At 36.7% G+C, this 22486-nt stretch overlaps 1 protein-coding gene across 1 annotated transcript in view; it reads left to right on the top strand.

Annotated features, from left to right (window-relative positions):
* Nucleotides 1-22486, top strand: part of BACE2 (beta-secretase 2) — a 36945-nt gene that overhangs the window by 5071 nt on the left and 9388 nt on the right. Inside the window, exons 2-5 of the mRNA XM_015816929.2 lie at nt 10576-10664; nt 12867-13083; nt 15319-15447; nt 18580-18714. Coding sequence (XP_015672415.2) covers nt 10576-10664; nt 12867-13083; nt 15319-15447; nt 18580-18714 — 570 coding nt within the window. The remainder of the gene's footprint in view (nt 1-10575; nt 10665-12866; nt 13084-15318; nt 15448-18579; nt 18715-22486) is intronic.

Raw genomic sequence — 22486 nt, 5'->3', positions numbered from 1 at the left:
TAGCCTTTTGGATCTTCAAAAAAACTACAACTCTCAGCAGCCCAGTCAACCTGGTTAATGCTGAGGAATACTGGAGAACCGTAGTTCCTTCCCCTCTGAGCTAGAAACCGTGTGCCCTCTTTGTAATTGATTTCCCACATGGATCTGACTATACAGCGTACAGGTTGTCCTTGACTCACAACAGTTCATTTAGTGATCACTCAAACTTACATTGGCACTGAAAAAAGTGACTTATGACTGTTTTTCACACTTATGACCGTTGCAGCATCCCATTGCTTATGTGATCAGAATTCAAACGCTTGGCAACTTTCTCTTATTTTTGATGGTCGCAGTTTTCTGTGGTTATGTGATCACTTTTTATGAACTTCTCTCAAGTAAAGTTAATGGGGAAGCCAGATTTACTTAACAACTGTCTTACTAACTTAACAACTGTAGTGATTCACTTAACGTGGTAAAAAAGATTGTAAAATGAGGCAAAACTCACTTAACAACTGTCTCATCTAGCAACGGAAATTTTGGGCACAATTGTGGTCAAAATTCAAGGACTCCCTGTATTGTTATTTTGTGTTCAGTCTCTCCTGAGCAGAACTGTGATACTGGGATTTTTTTCTCTTGAAAGGCCTGTAGCTGATATTTTCCCCCTATTTCAATTTACACGAGCATAAATTGAATACTTGCCATTGATTTCCATATGCTTAGGGAATAAAAAAACCAGCCCAGCTTCTCTGTTATTTTTCTTTTTCTTTGCATTACCTTTGTTTCCTGTCCTGTATTCTTTTCTTGAATTCCAACTACTTTAGAAAAATATTTATGATACAAAATAGAGTTGTTATGTGTTACTAGGGTTTCATTTGTACATTTGCCTTCCTGAATTCTTGCCGAACCTGGAATAAGGTTTATTCTATACTAGTAGAATAGTACTATGTCCTGATTTGCTATATCTACAATTAATTTGCCTCCACCAAGCTTACTACGTAAGGGTATTTTTGGAAAATTTTAAGAAAATATTTTATTTAATAAATGTTATACTTATTTATTTCATTTAACATCAATATCAAATTCTGAAACCAGCATTCAAATAAGTTTTAATAAAGTTTGATAACATTTGAAATTTCTTTGCTTATTATTTCCCTTTATTGCTTTATTAGTCATCCTTGCCTTTGTTTCCTTTTTCATAAAGACAATATTGCCTTAACAGGCCAAAGAGTACAGGTAGTCCTCAACTTACAACAGTTCATTTACTGACTGTTCAAAGTTACAGCGGCACTGAAAAGAGTGACTTATGACCATTTTTCACACAACCATTGTAGCATCCCCATGGTCACATGATAAAAAATCAGATGCTTGGGAACTGACTCATATTTATGACCTTTACTGTGTCCCCAGGTCATGTGATCACCTTTTGCGACCTTCTGACAAGCAAAGTCAGAAGTCAATGGGGAAGCCAGATTCATTTAACAACTGCAGTGATTCATTTAATAACTGTGGCCAGAAAGATCGTAAAATGAGACAAAATTCACTTAACAAATGTCTCTCACTTAACAACAGAAATTTTGGCCTCAAATGTGGTCATAAGTCGAGAACTACCTGTATTTTATAATATCATACTATTCAAGAGTTAATGAGACTGATGTTTTCAAGCCTGGATGATTTTGTGGCTATATGTCAAATTTAATGTGGGACTGTTTTGTACAATTTGTGTTACTTTAAATAAACATGGTACATCTCATACCACTTTCTCATTACCATTAATTAATATGTGCTAAAAAAATAGGATTAGTTCCAATCCAAGAAGATTTATAGTCCCTGGGCTTTTCCTATTGAGAACAGCTGTAAGGTATAAATATCAGTCTTGTGTTTGTTTGTTTTTCTTACTTTAACCAGTCACTAATACCTGAAAAACATCTTGTATTAAAGCCACTTTGCTTTTTAAAATGGTTTTAGAGGTATCTTTAAGAAATACTCAGTGTCTCTCTCTGTGTGTGTGTGTGTGTGTGTGTGTGTACATGTATATGTAGGTTTTAAACAAGTACAGTTAAGTTGTAGATATAATTATGCTGTGATCATGTTCTAAAACTCTAGCAGGTGGCTGACCTTGCATGGGTTTAGAAACAAGGTCAGGTTTGATTAATCCTTGGGTAAAAAACTACCAGAGAAGTTTAGGCTGATGGGTCAAATAACATCTTAAAAGAATGAAATTTGAAATCATCTCCAATTATTGCAGAAAACTATGGTTGTGTCTGTGAAGATACCCAGAGTATCTTCACAGTATCTGTACAGTACAGTACAAAATGTTTGTAGAGTATCTGTATAAAAATGGTGGGTAATAAACATTATAAGAAGGCAGAGTAAGAAAACTAGCCTAATTCCATGCATGTATAGCCAGAGCGAAGCATCGTTTCAGAGGTTCTTGTTAAGAAGAAAGCATATAAGAACTATATTTGAAGGTGCTTTTTTATCCCTGTATAAATTAAATGAAAACTGCTTCAGTGAAAGTCTTATGTGTCTACTTGTTTACTATATCATATATAGTGACATTCATAAATTATTTGGCATTGTTTTCAAAACACCTCACAGAGTAATTTGCCAGTCAGGTTATTTGCTAGAATCAATACGAATTCAAGTCAAATTGTCTTGAGACCATCAGATAGAGGAATTTGTTTGTACATTCCAAATTATGTGAACAGGTGTGAAACTTTTACTTCTATTGGAAGTTATAAGATTTGATCTTCATCCATAATGAAATTTATGCGCATCAAGACATCTAGTTTGTAAATCTTGCTAAACATTCCCATCTAATATCTATTTTTCATCATACAGGTACAATTGAGGGAAAGATTGTGTGAGTAAATATGAGAACAGAAATCCAAATCCAAATTACTCTCTAACTTATTCCTCAGAAATTAAATTAGACTAAAATGTGAAACATCCTTACTTTGTGTATTTTTCTAAGGAGAAATAGTTTGTACTGAATAAAAAATTGTAAATAGTATGTTCATTGTTAGGTGGATGTTTTTCCTCACAAAGAAATGTGAGAATCTTTACTACGTTCCCTTGTATGTTATGTGTGGCTCTTTTTTCCCCCCTCCTGGGAGGCCAGCTCTCTCTCTCCCCACCCCCTAAAAAAAAAAGACAAATCTTTGTAGGCTTGAAAACAATATAATTAACAGCAAAATGAATTCCCAGTGGAGTGAGTACCCTTACTTTTTTTCCATTTTCTATGAAATTCACTTGTCATTGTCTTCCAGTGGGCCCCTGTATACATCTGAATGGTCAGGTTGCAGAAGATTGCTGTACCATTAACAGCAACAAATACAACTCTGCACAAATAAAAGTGATGTTCTAAACAGAGATAATCCAAGGCCTCCAACGTCACAATATTATGAATGACATGAATTATTTCAATATTATGAAATCACAATAGTTACCTTATAAGGGAGATGGGTTGCATACAAATTTAATAAATAAATCAATAGTAATATTTTTTAAAAAATTAGTGTAGAAGCATGATTCTCTTCCTGTTGCAGAGAAAGAAAATGGTAAACACAGATCTCCATGCAAAATTCCATGCAGAACGATTCTGCCCATTCAGCAGGAGTTCAGAAGGGCCTGCAAATTAATAAGGATGCTCACTCCAATCTGCCTGCCTTTACTTTGCAATTTTCTCCAGAGAAACAATAACATTTGAGCACCTTCTCCAATTTGATTTGCAATAGCTCATCTTTGCTTGGGTAAGCATTTGACAGTGTAGTGAGCTATGATTTGATTTTTTTTTTTTTTAGTCGTCTGTCGTTCTATAGGAGAAGGTTGTAGCCTAGGACTTCAAGGTTAGGCAAGGCAAACATTGCAGGATTGATCAAAGATTATTTGGTTAATTATTTTAGAATTTCTTCACAGTTTAGTGTTAATTGTGGAGAATGGTAACATTTACAAACCCTTTCCACATCATCTACTCCAGCACAGATTATAATTAATAATAGATTTTCATTAACTGCTCGAAAGACTCATTTATTGGCTTACTTTGCTCTTTGAAGGAGTTTTGCCAAATGAAAGAAAGAAATTGGATATAAGTAAAAGGAGTTTGTATGATTAAATTTTACAAATCTATCATGAACATTAAAAATCTGTTAGAAATTATTCTGAGAGCCAAAACAGATCAGGGGGCATTAAAAATAAAATAGCAGTATGATTTTTTTTCCACACTTCATAGTATCATATAAAATTATCTGCAGTCCTGAGTCCTGAAATACAAGAGGTGTAGGAGAACTAATTGTTCAGGAAGTTGTATTATTTTTTGTTTCTCATGGTAAATATGCCACTATCTTTTGGTGAATGTGAGGAATTCTGGTTTTTCCCCTTGAAGATGGCAGCAGGGTATCTCACCATCTCCAAAGCTGATGAGATATCTGAGTCCTGGATTCATCAGAATTGCAGTCTTTGATCCAATAAATTCCTGCATCCAACTGTGATTGGAGTTGTGACTAACCAGATAATGTTTTAGTGAACTTCAAGTGATGAGATTGAAACCTGTAAAAACACTGTCCTTTTCCCAGCTGCACCGCATTCTAAGAGGGGAAAGATTTACTTGAAGTTGGTTATTGTGCATTACACATATTTCTGGCTTCACAGTATGTGTAAATTGGGTGTGAATAGTTTTTCTAGGGAGTTGAAACTTCTTCACAATCTTAATTCCAAAAAAGATAAGAACACCCCCATCAAGGCAGATTTCTGAGGGAGAATATAAAGTATCAGGAGATTTGGTGGCTGATTTACTCCCTACGTCCATCTTATTTCTTTGGCCTTGTGGCTCTATTGATAACACAGTTCCCTAGAAAGAAGTTCTTTTAAAATCAGTGGTATTTAGTTCGGGTAAACAAGATTAAGATCATGCTTTAAATGTCATAACAATGAAGGGCGGGAGAGTGGTGATTAACTTTGGCCTCTCCATAAATCACAGAAGCAATGCTGTGTGTGAAATACAGCTCTTAAAATAATGAACTACTCCTTTTAAGTACATGTGAGTAGAGACTGCAACCATCCCAAAGGTACTTTTTCTAGAGGCAACTGGACTTTCTTGTTTTTCTTTGAAGATGTTTCTCATCCAAGAAGCTTCTTGAGCTCTGACTGGATGGTGAGGAATGGAAACGTCTTCAAAGAAAAAGTCCACTTGCCTCTTGAAAAAGCACTTTTGGGACAACCATGACCTGGATAACAGAATCTCCATAGACACGAGACTGCAACCAGTTGAACCAGAATCTGAGTGACCCTTGCTCTTTAATCAGCCTATTATCTGGCACTCTAAATCAGCGGTTCTCAACCTATGGGTCGCAACCCCATTTGGGGTCGATCGACCATTTCACGGGGGTCGCCAAGCAAGGCTGTCCGCCATTTTTTTCCCCTTTTCCGGCGGGTGCCTTACCTCCCTTGGGCTGGGCCAGCTGGTGGTCGGCCTGCTCCGTCTCTGCCGCTTGCCAGCTACGCCTCGGCCGGCGCAGGGGGCGNGGTGCTCCCGGGCAGGGAAAGTCCTCGACTTACGACCGGTTGGGTAGTCCTCGACTTACGACCGGTTTAGTCCTCAACTTACGACCGGTTTAGTCCTCGACTTACGACCGGTTTAGTCCTCAACTTACGACCGGTTGGGGTTGCGGCATTAAAAAGGTTGAGAACCACTGCTCTAAATGGAAATACAATGTTGTTGTTCACTTCCTTCAGTGCCTGCTGATTGACTGAAGCTCTAAGATGACTTGAAAAACCCATGATGCCTTTTTTTTTCCCTTCAAGTTTTAAATTCTGAGAGACTGCCTAGACAAGTTTCTGTGGTTTCCTTGGCAATTTTTTTCAGAAAGTTTTTTTTTTCCAGAAGTGGTTTCCCACTGTCTCCTTCCTAGAGCTGAGAGAAAGTGACTGGCCCAAGGTCACCTAGCTGGCTGTCTCCCAGTTCCTAGCCTGGTGCCTTGACCACTACATCAAAGTGGCTCTATGTCATACAGTCATGTAGCTATCATGGCTACACAGAAGTTATCTGAGCAAAATCTGTTGTAGTGGGATATCTCTGGTTTAACAGGAAAAGCAAGCTGCTGCTGGAATGTGCCCAATCAAGACAACATTGTTGATTTTTGGGTTTCCCTTTATTGTTTCTCAAATCAAACTAAATAAATAAATGTGTTTTGCAGTTTAATGTAATGTCCAAAATGCAGTGAAAAAATTCTGTGCTGTTCTATAAAACCAACTTGTTCTTTTTAAAAATATATATATATAAACTTTAACGAAGAAATACCATCCTCAGTTGCATTCTTTTATTTCTTAGCTCCTGTCTAAAATTGTCTAAAAATAATTTAACCTGTATTTCTGGATTTTAGTTATTTTGAAACAAGATATGAATTCAGAAGTACAAACAAAAACTGGATTGCCTTCTAAAAATGGGATTCCCACTCATTTTGCTCATAGCTTGACATAGAAGGAGGAGCAGCAAAGGAGAAAACTTTTGGCAACAAAGAGCTTTCCCATAAAAAGGCCTGGATTAAAAGACTGCATAGTTGTGGGGGGGAGAAGAGATTCAGGGCAGCCACATCCTACTTAGAACTTCTCAGGATTTATCTAGTAAGTAAGAAAGTTATAGCTTTCTTACCTACTAGATAAAGTCTCTGTCCATTAGGTATAAGCAATAAAGGATTGAACTCGATTGGATCTCACTGTCTCATGTCCGGGTTTCAGCATGACAATTTCACATTAAAACTTCAGCAAATAAATTGCATTTACTAATTCTGTGTTCCTCCAAAGGTCAATATGAGTATTATGAACTGGAGAAAAAAAATCATATTTACAAATTCAAAGTGAGCAATAACACATAGTAGCATTGGGCTAATGGCATACATTATAGCAGTTTGAGTGCTTTATCTTCTGTTTTGGTTGGAAGCGGCTGTTCCAGAATGGTTAATGATGTAATTAGAGATTGTTGTGTTAAATGAGGCAGTATTTAAATTGGCTTCTAATTTTCCCACCTATTAACCAGCTTTCTTCCCCCCCCCCCACTTTTGCAAAAATCACCGTAGTAGACTAATTCACAGCAACAGCTGATTATTAACTATAGAATATTAAGAATCCTGTGCTTCAGCCACCAGAAAATCAGCATGCAGGGTACATAGTTCAGTCTGGCTGACATTCCATATAAAAATTCCTTTCCTCCTGCTGCTTAATTAGTTTTGTAGAATTCACTATTGCTTACTGAAGGGGGGGGCTTTACTTAGATGGCTTTAAAACAGAATGCCAACAGAAACAGCATTCCATATAATGGCAAAAGTCAACCCAAATTTCATAGGATCATTAATTTCCATGAGATTTTGCCAGGCTTGCCTCTAAACCTGTGAGATCTCACACAAGAACATTGGGACCTTGCGCAGGAATGTTTAGCAGTCTTCTATAAGATTTTGTGATTAGTGAGTTCCACCTAAAAGATCAGAATCACCAGAAAAGCAGCATAGGTTCATCACCATGAACAACCTGCCTCCAGAAGTGGTGAATGCTCCAGCACTGGAAGTTTTTAAGAAGAGACTGGACAGCCATTTGTCTGAAATGGTATAGGGATTTTCTGCCTGAGCAGGGGGTTGGACTAGATGACCTCCAAGGTCCCTTCCATCATCATCATCATCATCATCATCATCATCATCATCATCATCATTATTATTATTATCTTTTGCATTTGATTCAAACTACTTGGTGTAAAATTCTTACATCCACTTCTTCACTAAACAAGTCAGATAGAAATGCAGCTCATCATAATATTTAATGACCATTTAGGTCGAGGCCCCAAGCTCTTTAGTTAAAGGGGAGTCAAAGTCAACAAGTCATAAAAGGGCCAAGATTCCCCACCTTGGCCTTAGACAGACCCATTGACTTTTTGTTGTTCATATTGACCATTTTGGCAAATCCTGATTTAGGTAGTATTACTGTTTTTATTGAAATCTTTGAAGAAAGGAAAATGTAATTTGTTAGAATGATATCTGCCTGTTCCTTTAGAAAAATAACATGCAGAAATTTATCAACCTACATAGTTTCCTTTAACACTATAAAAGATGATCCCTGGAGGACCATGGCGGATCTGAAGGGGGCAGTGCAGGACAGAGGGGCATGGAGAATGCTGATCCATAGAGTGGCCGAGGGTCAGACATGACTGAATGGCTGATGACAACAATGATAGTTTCCTTTGCAGGGAAAGATTTCAGTATAGAGCAGGGGTAGGCAACCTTGACTCTTCCATGCTGGCTCAGAAATTTTGGGAGTTGAAGTCCACAAGTCATAAAAGAGCCAAGGGTGCCTACCCCTGGTATAGAGGAACAACCAGACAATCCTTCTTTGGCACTTCTGATTAAATGATTTTGTTCCCTTCCCCAACTTAACAAACACCTTAGGACTTTGATTCCCAGAATTCCTAGATAGCATGACTTCAGCTGAGAATGTAGGGGTTAATTGTCCCTGCACAACTGGATCACACAACTGGAAGGCTGTCACGGATTTTTGATTCAGGCTATACAAATCTTGTTAATATTATTAATGATATGAGCTGGCGTTCCAAAATCAGTAATGTTTACCTTTTAATCACTGTCTATTCTCTTGTGTTTTATGTTTATGCTAGTTTCATTTAGATGTGGAATGTTAATCTGGATAGCAATTAATCCTTGAATTCTGGTCAAACCCTGAAATGGGTTTGCTGATTTCATGTTTGACTAAACTTAATTGTAGATGATATTTTTATTTGCGGAAAAAGTATTTCTTCAACAGACTGAACAAGATTTAAACTATTAAAAAACGTTCCTTAATGGTAACGTTTACTGGTGTTTCTTTGATACTAATGTTTAACTGAAACACTGTTTTAATTAGGTATTGTGTGGTGATGGGCTTTGTCAAATAACAATTTCACCCAACCGTTATATGGAACTAATAATTTTCAAATGCTTTATTATGTCTTGTAGTACTTGCAATGAAGTGCTACTACTCTAAGCTTTGTAGATTTTCTCTGAATATGTCCAAATTTCTCCATTGTGCTTCTCTACTAGTAATCTCTATAACCCAATAATAAATTATAGTTTTGAAATATTACAGACATTTCCTTTACTGTCCTGAGTATTTATTCCTATTCCTAAAATATTATTTATTTCTTATAAGTTTAAAGTCCTAGGTTTCAGTTAATTATAAATGTGGCTTTATACATATGGTCAGGCATAATTCTATGTAAAATTATTTTCTGATTATTAATAGTTCAAGGTAGGGGAAAAGAAATAATCCCCATCATGGTTTTTAGTCAAGCAATATACCTGCAAGTAAAGGCAACATGCTGTATGGCTAGTCTATAGTATGCAGTTTCCTGCTGAAACATAGCAATCATGTAGCAATAACCATAAACATATGGCTTGCTGAACTAAATGGTTTACAGGATGTTTACTCGAATTAAAATGGAGGACAAAATGTGTTATCCAGATTGCTAAAGATTCTTTTTAAAAAAAAAAAATATTTTTTTTTCAGATCAGAATACCAAATCTGTATTCTCAATTCTATTACTTTCTTCATATTCTATCCTTATTATTCTACTCTTTCTGCTGCTACTAATCTATACTGTTCCTACAAATTTCTTGCTTTAGTGCTATCCATACAATATGAAAGAATGATAAATTTCTACCCCCTAATACTTCTGATTCACCCTCTCTTTCTTGGTCTTTCCCCTATTCATTTCTCAGCAATATGGCACTTTGGCTTTTAGAAGTTGCAACACAATTTTGTTATCCAGATAAAATCTATATACTACTAAAACTCTCATTGTGTTTGTCTCTTTGTAGCCTCAAATTATTGTACTGCAATAGTTTTTGAATCAAAGTACCTACAGTAAAATCAACTAACTTTAAAAAAATGCCTAAAAATCTAGGTCCTCTTACTCCTGTTGAATTTAAATTTCCACAAAACAGTTCAGACCAGTTTTGGGTTGTTGTTTTTTTTTTGTTTGTTTGTTTGTTTTGCAAAGATGGCTGTTGCAACATCCCCATAGTCATGTAATCATGACTTCTGATGTTCCCTGCCAGCTTTACCCTAGCAAAGTCAATGAGGATGCCAGCAGGAAGTGGCTCTCACTCCTACTGCTTTCCCCCCCCCACACGGTCATTCTATTTATACATTTAGGTTTAGGTAAGTAAATGTTGATTATTGTAGTGCACTTGCTACTACAGTTATTTTTCTGATTATGATATATATTCTTCTTAGAAGATCATGGAACTGTCCAACATAGAGGTAAAAGAAAATCCGGTCAGCCTAAAATTTAATATTCATTCTGATCCAATCAGATTGTGCTTCCTTTTTCTCAAACAGTGACCTAACAGGTCACAGGGTGGTCTAGTATAACTTTAAAATTTAAAGATCTAAATATATTTCCATTAGCCAAGAACCACCCAAACCCTAAACCCTCCAGAAGGTTGAAAAGTTGAAAAAGTAATGGTTTTTAAATTGCATTTCACACTTAGGTCACAAGCTTTTTAAAAAATCAATTTCTCTGAATATAATACAAAAATAACTTTCTTTTCTTTTCAACAGCTAAATATTCTAGTTGACACGGGAAGCAGCAATTTTGCAGTTTCAGGTGTACCAAATACAGATCTGACCTCATACTTCGACACAGAAAAGTAAGAGTTTTGATCCCTATTTCCCCATTCCTTAGGACAGTGGCCCCCATCCTTTTGGGCACCAAGGATGTGTTCCATGGAGAAAGGTTTTTGCTGTGGACTGCAGGGAGTATGGTTTTGCATGCTGCCTGCATCCTGCGGATGGGCCTTTGCTTGTTTATGTATGCCGCGGATTGGTGCCGGTCCATCAGACTGGGGGTTGGGGACCCCCGCCTTAGAAAACTGTATTGAAGTTTGTATGAAATGTTAGGGGAAAAAATAGCAAAGGTAGATGGAAGTCTTTCTTTACAAAGCATGGAATAGGATCTTTATTTAAGTGTTCTGGCATACTTTTGATTGTGTATCTGTATTAGAATTATTTAATTGATACACATGATATGATTCCCTCCAGCACAGCAATTTCCTCTCTTTAGCAAATGAGTTTTCTAAAGATGAAAAGAACAATCCTTAGTCCATCCTAGTACTGTTTGAGAAATGTCAGATTCCTAAAGCCAAGAAAGACACACTGTGATTCTCTGAGCAGTTTCCCCTATAGTTCCTCACCTATAAATAGAAAACTTGCTAAACTAAAGGAGATTACTTGCACCATAAAACAAATATTCTGGGAACTATTAGAGAGATGCCATCATTACCCTTTTTCTCCCACACCAACTATCCAAATTGTGGTGTCTCTTGCTCCTCTGCAATGCACTCCCTTCCTCCTTGGAATCAGGGCAATATTCCTTCACAAGAAGCTATGCCACAGTTATATTCTGTAAATATGCAATGGCATTCTTCCTTTTTTCTATGGCACCTGTGACTGACTGCAGTGCCACACATGGATACGTGCTTATATCAAATGTATATGTGCTGTGTATGCAATGAAGCAATATTATCATATTGTATCACGCTGTAAGCTGCCCAGAGTCTCACTGTATCAGTGAGATGGGTGGCAGAAAAAATAAATAAATTTAATAAATAACTTTATTGAAATAGTGAATGAAGACTTCAAGTTAAGATTGCTGTAAAAAGTGCATTACTAATGCAGTTAAAGGTCATGTTGTCTTAAGATGAAATAGTTGCATGAATCTATTTCATATTCAGATACTGCAAAGCATCTAGCAACAGGACAAGCTTAATTGTGATGGAATGTAAATGACACCTAACATTGTACAAAAAATGGTATTTGTGCATAATATTTTCACAGCAAAAAGGAAGATTTAAAAAGAAAGGGGGTGTAGCCCTTTGTAATAGGACGTTCTTAGCCCCAGTTCCACACGGTGGAACAAATTCATTGCATATAAATTAAAAGACTGAAATGTATGTAAGGATATGTTGTTCCCAAAACTGGGTCTTAGCTTGGTGTCGAAGCCAATTGTTCACCAAACCCAAGATGTGGAGAACAAAAAGACTTTTATTTGGTACCAAGATGAAAGTGACCTCGGCTTTGAAAGCTACCAAGGCGTCGTTTACAGTTTTACAGCAGTTTTTATAGTCAAAGGTGGTTTTCATACACCCCTCTGCCCACCCAACACATCCCTTTTCCCTCCCCCTGATAATACATGCATAACATATGATATTGATTGGTTACCTGGATTGCAGCCCCCTAAAGCTTTCTCGCCTGCTATGCAAAATAGCTAAATGTCACGCCATCTTTGCCCACCTTAGGTCACGGGAATATTACAAAGCTTCTAGTACCCAACATCCTGGCTAAATGGTTGAACCTGTGAATCTGTCTCGCTTCATTGTCCCTGCACTCCCCATCCCACGCAGCCCCCCTAACATGTCAACTGTTAGCAAGCTTGTCTGCAAAACCCTCAGCAGAAAGGAAAAAAGCTGTTAAAGAAAAAGTTGTTTAAGAGTAAATGTTTCTTCTCAGAATTCATCTTGCTCACTCCCATGTCCATCACAACCACACCTGAGTCCTACCTCCACATATGACCCTTCTTCTGATCCCCTTCTGATCCTCATCTGCACGTACATTCTTTCATCTGACCCTTCATATATAGAGAGAGGAAGAATTTGCCTGACTGATGTGGTATCTGGAAAATGGTGGTTGGGTTACATCCTGCTTGGTTGGTTGTACTGCTTGGTTGGTGGGGCTTTGCTGAGTTTACATAATAGATATAATTACTATTCTTGAGAATGGTGAACTGTGTATATGATGCTTTTATCACAGAATATGGAATTACTTGGTCTATAATTTTTTGTTTCTTTCCTTAGGTCAACCACATATAAATCACTCAATCTTGAGGTGGCTGTTAAATATACTCAGGGAAGTTGGATTGGAATTCTTGGAACAGATGTTGTTAGAATGCCTAAAGGAATAAATGGCACTTATATCATCAACATTGCTACCATTTTTCAATCTGAAAATTTCTTTTTAAAAGGCGTTCAGTGGCAAGGGATCCTTGGTTTGGCATACAGTACATTGGCTAAGGTAAACTATATTTCTTATTCATCAGTTTCTTTATATGAAAATTAAGGCTGGTACTGTATACAAATGAAAATTTCAAAGCTTCTTCTATGATTTTACAAATTTGTATCCTAATCTACATTGCTAGTATTCCTGCATGATTTCACATCCAAGCACTACTCACCCAAGTTATCCCTACTTAGCATTTTAAAGTCATCAACATGCTTATTCAATAATGATAAATATTTTTTATCAATAAAATCATTTTATCATTTACATTCATTCTTAGGAGGGAGAAGTGAACCTGCAGTTCCAAGGCCATAGGTGTTCCCATCCTGCAAAATTTATCCCCAAATTACTAAATGCATGGGGAAGTAATCATTATCTATATTTAAATCTAATGGAAATGAAATTAAAGGAAACTAAATGAGTCCACATGTGTAAGTTCTCACCCATCTTTAAAGAATAGTATAATGCTCGAAAAGGTGGGAAAAAAGAACAGCCAAATGATTAGGAAACCTTTGCTTCTCCGCTGCAAAAAAAAAGAAAAGAAAAAAAGAGTACCACATTTGAGTTCTTTATTGTTGGATGAGCATGATAGAAGTATATAAAATCGTGCCTGGCCCAGATAACATGGACAGAAAGTAGTTTTTTTCCACCCTCTGTCTCACTTAATTTTGATAGTTGAGGTCATGCATTGAAACTAAATGCATGAATAATTATATGGAAAAGGAAATTCTTTTTATACTGTTAAACTGTGAAATTTGTTCCAGCTTATTAAAAACCAGGCGTTCAATTTAGATGGTTTAAAAAGAGACTGGATATGGCCATGGATGGTTACTACTACTACTATTTGATACTAAAATTGATGGTTGTTTATTACCTCCTAATTCATTGATAGTGTAACATAGGAAGATATCCCCCATCTAAGCTTATGAGCTTCCCAAATGCATCCGGTAAGATCACTGTGAACATAGAAAGCTGGCCTAAATCAGCTTATTGCCTACTGTCAGTCACCAGCTGTTAGATATAATTTGGGTACAAGTGATGCATTGAATGTTATGGAGGCCTCTACTTAATCCAACCACATAGAGGACTATTGGTATTCAAAATTGGCATAAAGGCATAACAATTTAGGAAGTGATAAGGGACTTTCCCAACTCCTGAAGGGCAGGGGAAGAAAGCATAATCCATTGTGGCATAACATTTGACACAAATCTAGAGAAGAAGTATAGGTAGTTTCCAGTTGCAACCACAGTTGAGACTGGAACTGCCATTACTAAGCAACACAGTCATAAAGAATGACCTCCAGTGACTGTGTCACTTAGCATTGTTAGTTCTGGCAATCCAGGTTGGCAATCCAGGTTGCAGATATTAAGTGTGGAAGCGTACACCGCTGTGACTTCCAATTTGCTGTCGGCTTCCCCACTGATATTTGTGGGAAGCAAGCAGGGAACATCTGAAATTGTGATCAAATGACAGTGGGATCACTGCAGGGGCTGGAACTCCGAGGACTGGTCATAAGTCCCCTTGCTCAGTGCCACCACAAGTTTAATGATGAGTGGTCAGGACGTGAGCACCAACTGTACTGAAGTTTTAGCTATTTTATTATTAAAATACAGAAGTACAAAGAGAAAAAAAACCCCTGACTATATTGCATAGTAACAGTTGAATAACACACAAAGAAATAACTACTAAGCAAAGATAAAACACAAATAAAAACTGTATGGGGAAATTTTCTAATAATACGTTCTCCTCTTCCCCTCTTTTTATTTCCCTAGTTCACCACAACACCTAGATAATTTCCTCTAGAAATATTTCTGGAACTGCTGGCCAGAACCTAGAGTGGAAGACCAAAATTAGAGAATATACAGCAATGGCAAAATTGACAATTTATAACCGTATTAGAACTCTATCCAAATTTAAGTAAGCATGCCTCCCTTATATACTACACAATGCGTAGCAGGACAAATTTAGACATTTGAAACACGGTTTTTAGGAAGAAAGCTATGATACCAATAAAAAATAATAGATGAAAGGATTTAAATGGATGCTAGCAATTACCTTCAATGTTTAATGTGTAGCATACGTTTGAGGTTTTAATAATAACCTCAATTTAATATATTTGTAATTCATTGTTAAAATTCCTTTTATCCAGCAAAAGTAATCTGCAGGGGTTGCTCTCTATCAGTTTATTCATGGTGCATCAATTTGTGTACAGCTGAAGTTTTGCAATTTTTTTTTCTTTTCTTTTTACAGCCTTCAAGTTCTGTGGAGACTTTTTTTGATTCTATTGTGAATCAAGCCAAGATCCCCGATGTTTTTTCCCTGCAGATGTGTGGAGCTAGTTTGCCTGTTTCTGGAACTGGTACTAATGGAGGTAGTCTTGTGGGTATCTGTCAGACTGAATGTTAGAGAAAATATGCGTTTTCTTAGACTATTTAATGCAATTAAATCCAATCACTTGACATCTTTCCCATATCCTTTAGAAACAATATGGCTATGGCAGTTTACTAAATCCTGCTAATTGATGATTAAGTTGCAGGAACATAAATTTCTCATTGCTTTATTATTTCTTACAGGGAATTAGCTTAACAGTGACCTAAATATATATGCTAAACTTTAAAATTCAAATTTAAATTTAGGCTTTCCTTTGTTTAATAAACTACAGGCAGTCCTCGACTTACGCCACACTTGAACCCCAAATTTCTGTTGTTAAGTGAAAACATTGTTAAGTGAATTTTATCCCATTTTACCACCTACCTTTCCACAGTTGTCAAGTGAATCACTGCAGTCATTAAGTTAGTAACATGGTTGCTAAGTGAATCTGGCTTCCCCATTGACTTTGCTTCTCAGAAGGTTGACCCCAGGACACTGCAATAAATATGAGTCAGTTGTCAAGTGGCTGAATTTTGAAGATGTGACTGTTGTCCCCAATTTGGGTCTGAGCCTGGTGTTGAGGCCGATGAAGATCCAGGTTTTGTTTTCTTTTATTGAAGTGCTCCAAGAAAAGTGATCCTGGCCAAAATGTCTAGGAACCTCGAACCACAGAATTAAGAAAGCTTTATTCATTTCCACTAATGCAGAAAGCCAGATAAGAAATATCATCTAATAAACATTTTAGTAATGATCTAACAATTATTCTATCAGTCTCTAGCCATCCTTATTCCTAAGCCTTGGCTAACGAACGCTTCAGAAATGACCTAATACACATTCTATTTGCTCCAGGCCATCTCTATTCCTAATTTTTAGCTGAGCTATACAAGATGCCTCTTTATTACTTTTATCAGTTTTCTAACCACCCTGTATTGTTACAAGCTTTACACGGGCATATTCCCTGTGAATAATCATACTTTGTTCTTGCCAGACCAACTCCACAATTACAGGCTTCCCGATCTCCTTTCAAGTGTATACCATAGCCTTGCTTTGTTTTGGCATCCAGCCCATCATGACCATGGGGATGCTGCAGTAGTCATAAGTGTGAAAAACGGTCATAAGTCACTTTTTTCAGTGCTGTTGTAACTTTGAATGGTTATTGAATGAACTGTTTAAGTCGAGGACTACCTGTATTAAGTCAAAGTGTAACCTGGACAATCACAACTGAATTACTGTATCAGTCTTCCAGTACTTTTCCTTTAATAATCTTGAAAACTTGAGAACCATAATTTCCATTTGATGTTTTTAAAGGAAAGTTAAGATATTTTTTCTTGTTCATTTTGTTTGTTTTTATTTAAAATTCAGTGTTTTAAATGTAATTTGTTTTGTAAAAGAAGTAGCAATAATCCTATTTGTATTTTATTTTTAAAATGTGTCCAGTTAAGTTCAATGGTGCTTGCTTGCATAGAATCACACGAGACAAATACATAGTTCAAAGCTATTTAATATTTAAAAGGACATAACGTGGTGACATTTTATACTACCAAGCATGATTTTCCTCCCAGTAAACTACTTTTAAAAAGCAAACAATACAAAAAGGAGATGCAGAATCCCATTTTATTCAAATTAGTAATCTGATTTTTTTTCATTGATCTCTTAAATTAAAATGAATGTTTAGGTGGTACACAAAAATATAAACGCCCATGCAAGCTCTTTAACTTGCTGACATATTGGGACTACAACTTCCCCAATTCCCATTCAACAAAAGAATGACTAGCCTGTACATGGATGGACACCTGTCCGCTTACATGATCGACATTTCAGTCAGCTGAACAAATAAATGTAGCAAGAAGCCACAAATATCATTGAACTTTGTCCTGCAGACTTACCTGAATTCATCCCCACTGCTTTATCTTAACAATGAAAAGGTGTGGAGAAAGGTGTGCAAGCTTTGTGAAATTTCAAAATAGGAAGACTTTAAATCCAGTAGATTCATTGCCTTCTCCATTTTCCTCTGATGAACAGATCTGTAGAATGCCCCATTTTCCATCAGAATGCCAACTATTGAGAAAGCTTCAGAGAAAAATTTCCCTCTTCAGCTATGTAGGGAATACCAACAGCCACATAGGGCATTCTCTTAAAGACATAGCATTACATCTTTAGTTGATTGTTTCTGTGGTATTTAACCGATTAGAAATCAACTATAATTGTATATATTGTATATATTACAGCAGCATAACAAATGAACAGAAATGAACAGTTTGAAAATAATATGCTGTTCATTGTTCAGAGATGGAGGAACTATTTAAATTATATTAATAACATTTGTGACACAAGGATTATTTGGATCTTCTTGGGTCCAAGTAATTTTTGAAATTGATATGGTTTATTTTTAAAAAAAATGCAGCCCAGATTCTTAGCCATAACTTTAAATGCATAGGTTTAAAAATGAAAAGTTGTTTAGGCTAACTCAGACAAAGTATTATCATGAGGTGCTTTACAAAGTACTCCTCCTTAAAACGTTAAAGAATCTGTGTCCTCAGAACATTTGTTGTGGCTGCTTCGGACTTCCCCTCTTTTCAAACGTGCTGACAACTAGAGAGAGCCTTTGATATAATTGTATGTACAAGTAGCCTTCAACTTACGATTACAAATGAGCCCAACATTTATGTTGGTTAATGAGACATTTGTTAAGTGAGTTTCACCCCATTTTACAACCTTTCTTGCCACAGTTGTTAAGTGAATCATTGCAACTGTTAAGTTAATCATACGGTTGTTAAATGAGTCTGGTTTATCCATTGTCAGAAGGTCACAAAAGGGGATCACATGATCCCAGGATACTGCAGCCATCATAAATATGAGTCAGTTGCTAAGCATCTGAATTTTGATCACGTGACCCCCCCTCTCTCTCTCTGTGTGTAAAAGGTAATTTGCTTATAAGCCTAGTTATTTCTGATCAACTTTTTAAAAACTGTTTTGATTGACTGACAGTATTGAAAAATCAGATGTCATATTGAATTTATCTATTTATATACTTATTACTGTCATTGAATCATTTTGAAACCATCTGTTAAATTGTAGACATATTTTATAACTTAATTATATTTGATTAAATGATAAAGTAATTTTTTTTTATCTCTTCAGGTACTGGGTGGAATTGAACCAAGCTTATACAAAGGAAAAATTTGGTATACACCTATTAAGAGAGAGTGGTATTATCAAGTTGAAATATTGAAATTTGAAGTTGGGGGCCAGAATCTTAACTTGGACTGCAAAGAGGTATTTTTAATAAGTAAAAGTTATAATTTAATATCCTTCCACTTAATGACAAATTTCACATGTGTAGGATCTGCTCCACAGATTCTCTCTGTGTATATGCAGAAAGGGGCATGGAGTTCTGTCGCTACACAAATAAAAGGAACATAGGCCTGAAAATTGTCCTTCTGTATGGCTCTCATTATTTTCTTATTATCCGTCCTCAAACTGGTGAATATATTTTTAATGGTCATTTGTAAAACAAGTAACCATTTTACTGTAGAATTATTTCATTCTTGAGTTATTATTTCTGTTGTACAAGCCTAACCAAACTTGGTTATTATTATTATTATTATTATTTATTAAATTTATATACCGCCCTATCTCCCTTGCGGGACTCAGGGCAGTGAACAGGCAATACTAAAAACCACGAATAAATAAATAGTTTCTGTTTTAAAATCGAATTGAATAATAGGCCTGTTCTAAAAACACACCCATACAAACCCCCCCACTGAAACACAATCCAAACTACGCCAGGCCGGCCGCACGGAATAGATGGGCCTTCAGGGCTGAATATCTAGTCTGACCTCCTGCTCAGGCAGGAAACCAGACAAATGGCTGTCCAGTCTTTTCTTAAAAATGTCTAGTGTTGGAGTATTCACAACTTCTGGAGGCAGATTGTTCCACTGATTAATTGTTCTAACCGTCAGGAAATTTCTCCTTAGTCCTAAGTTGCCTCTCTCTTTGGTTAGTTTCCATCCGTTGCTTCTTGTCCTGCCTTCAGTGCTTTGGAGAATAACTTGACTCCCTCTTCTTTGTGGCAACCCCTGAGATATTGGAACACTGCTATCATATCACCCCTCATCCTTCTCTTCATTAGACTAGACATTCCCAATTCCAGCAACTGTTCCTTATATGTTTTAGCCTCCAGTCCCCTGATCTTCTTTGTTGCTCTTCTCTGTACTCTTTCTAGAGACTCAACATCTTTTTTACATTGTGGTAACCAAAACTGGATGCAGTATTCCAAGTGTCGCCTTACCAAGGCATTGTAAAATGGTATTAACACTTCACATGATCTTCACGTGATCTTTGTTAAGGCAGCCCAGCGCTGTGTTGGCTTTTTTGGCAGCTGCAGCATACTGCTGGCTCATATTTAAGTGATTGTCCATTAGGACTCCAAGATCCCTCTCACAGTTACTACTATTGAGCAAGGTACCACCTATACTGCATCTGTGCATTTGTTTTTTCTTGCCTAAATGTAGAACCTTACTTTTTCCACCATTGAATTTCATTTTGTTAGATAGTGCCCAATATTCAAGTCTGTCAAGATCCTCCTGTATCTTAAGCCTGTCTTCTGAATAGTGTTGGCTATTCCTGCCAGCTTGGTGTCATCTGCAAATTTGATGAGTTCCCCATATATCTCCTCATCTAAATCATTGATGAAGATGTTGAAGAGCACTGGGCCTAGAACAGAGCACTGCCCCCCCGCTACACACTTCCCTCCATGTAGATGTGGTTCCATTGAGCATCATACACTGAGTACAGCCAGTCAGCCAGCTATGAATCCATCTGGTGGTGATGCTGTCTAACCCACATTTTTTTTATCTTATCAAGTAGTAAGTTGTAGTCTACTTTATCAAATCCTTACTGAAGTCCAAGTAAATTATATCCACAGCATTCCTCTGGTCCACTAATTTTGTCCCCTGGTCAAAGAATGCAGTATGATTTGTCTGGCATGATCTGTTTTTGACAAACCCATGTTGGCTTTTGGTAATGACTTTGTTTGCCTCTAGGTGTTCGCTGATTCGTTGCTTATCTTTTCCAAAATCTTCCCAGGTATTGAGGTCAGGCTGATAGGTCTGTAGTTTCCTGGATTCATTTTTTTTCCTTTTTTGAAGATGGGAACTACATCAGCTCTTTTCCAGTCCTCTGGTAGTTCCCCAGTGCTCCAGGATCTTTGAAAAATATAGTTCAGTGGTTCTGAGATCATATCTTCCAGTTTCTTCAGACCCTCGGGGTATAATCCATCTGGTCCTGGTGATTTGAACTCATTTAGGGTGGACAGGTGCTAACTTACCATTTTTCTTGCCTATCTTAACTTGTGTTTCTAATCTGTTTTTTACGGTACTGTTTTTGATTAGTTGGACTGTTTTTTTCCCTTTGTGTAAAGCGGATGCAAAAAACAAGTAGTTCTGCTTTCTCCCGGTTGCTTGTCACCTTCTTGCCAATTTCTCCCACTAATGGACCAATCATTTCCTTAACTTTTTTCTTGTTTTTTACATGTTGAAAGAAGCTTTTTTGTTGTTGTTATTTTTTACTTTTGTCGCAAGCCCTAGTTCATTTTGAGCCTTAGCTTTCCTCACTTCATCTTTGCAGGCTTGGGCTATCTGCTGATATTCTGCCTTAGTTATATGCCCCTCTTTCTACTTTTTATACTTGTCCCTTTTGTCTTTCAATTTATCAGAGAGTTCTTTATGCAGCCATGCTGGTTTCTTTTGAGAGCTGTTATTTTTCTTTTTATTTGTTTATTTGTTTTTTACACCACCCAAAGACCACTAGTGTTGGACAGCCAGTAAATGTAAATGAATAAACAAAGAAATTAAATTGCTTATATTTGCTTCTCAAGTATACTCTATCTTTTCAGTTGCTCTGTAGCACCATTTCTACATATCTGAACTTTAAGTGAATTCCTAAAGCTTTTGGATATGTCTTGCATTATACCTGTTTCTTTGTATAACATAGAAACTTGTGTAGCATGTTTACAAATTCGGCACAGATTTAGTCTGTAAAGAGTTCAATGGGACTATTTCTAGTGCAGGTTTATTGAAAGGAAATTGCACAAAAGCAAACTAAGTTAATTTAACCTAGTTTAGTTGGGCCCATGTCTAATATTAGTGTAATCAATATTTCTGATAAAATGATACCAATTATGCATATTTATCCCACTATAAACATGTTAGCCTTTAGATTATCTTAAGGTAGTGGTGGGATTCAAATATGTAAACAACTGGTTCTGTGTGTAGATGCCGCTTCCGAAAGTCCATTCTGGGCCTGGGCAACCAAAAATTAGCTATTGGTTCTGCCGAAGTGGTGCGAACCAGCTGAATCCCACCACTGTCTTAAGGCTCTTGATCACTTTTGCTTCTCTTTTACCTTCTTTAGCTATTCTCTTCTGGTCAAATTTTGCATTCTCCAAAAAGTATGTGTAATACTATTTTCTCCACCTTTGATTGAATTGTTTAATGACAATGATAAATAATAGATGCTTCCATTTGGGCTGCTCAAAAAAGACAGCATAGAATATGGACACAGAAATAATGCATGCTCTTAGAAGAATTGGAATTGGGGAAAAAATAGTCCTACTTTTAGGACTTATATGCTCAAAGAAACCATGCTTTTTAATTGTATATAAAAACCAAAGAGTTAAGAGGAAGAGGGAAAAAAGAATTCTCACATGGGGGGTTGTGAAAATGTGCCGGAGAAATTGGAAAGAGAACAAGGAGTGGTGTTGGAGCAGATTTGTACAGATAATGAAATTTCACCTGTTCCTTAAATTTAAATGTGTGACAAATCAAGTGTACCATTTTCCATGTTCGTCACCTCTAAAATACTAGATACCTCTAAAATATTCGACAACTTGATAGTTTTATTTGGTTCCTCTGATATTGATAGTTCATCATAATTTGACCTAGTTGGGAGTTGAAGACCAATACAACTGGGGCTTTACTAGGTAGCAGAATTATCAAGCTCCGTAAACATAATTCCACCACATCTTCCCCCAAGTGGAGGAACTTGG

Source organism: Protobothrops mucrosquamatus, unplaced genomic scaffold (genome assembly GCF_001527695.2).
Source record: "Protobothrops mucrosquamatus isolate PMUCROS unplaced genomic scaffold, P.Mucros_1.0 scaffold529, whole genome shotgun sequence".
Classification (NCBI taxonomy): Eukaryota; Metazoa; Chordata; class Lepidosauria; order Squamata; family Viperidae; genus Protobothrops; species Protobothrops mucrosquamatus.
This window is presented reverse-complemented; position numbering and strand designations above follow the sequence as displayed.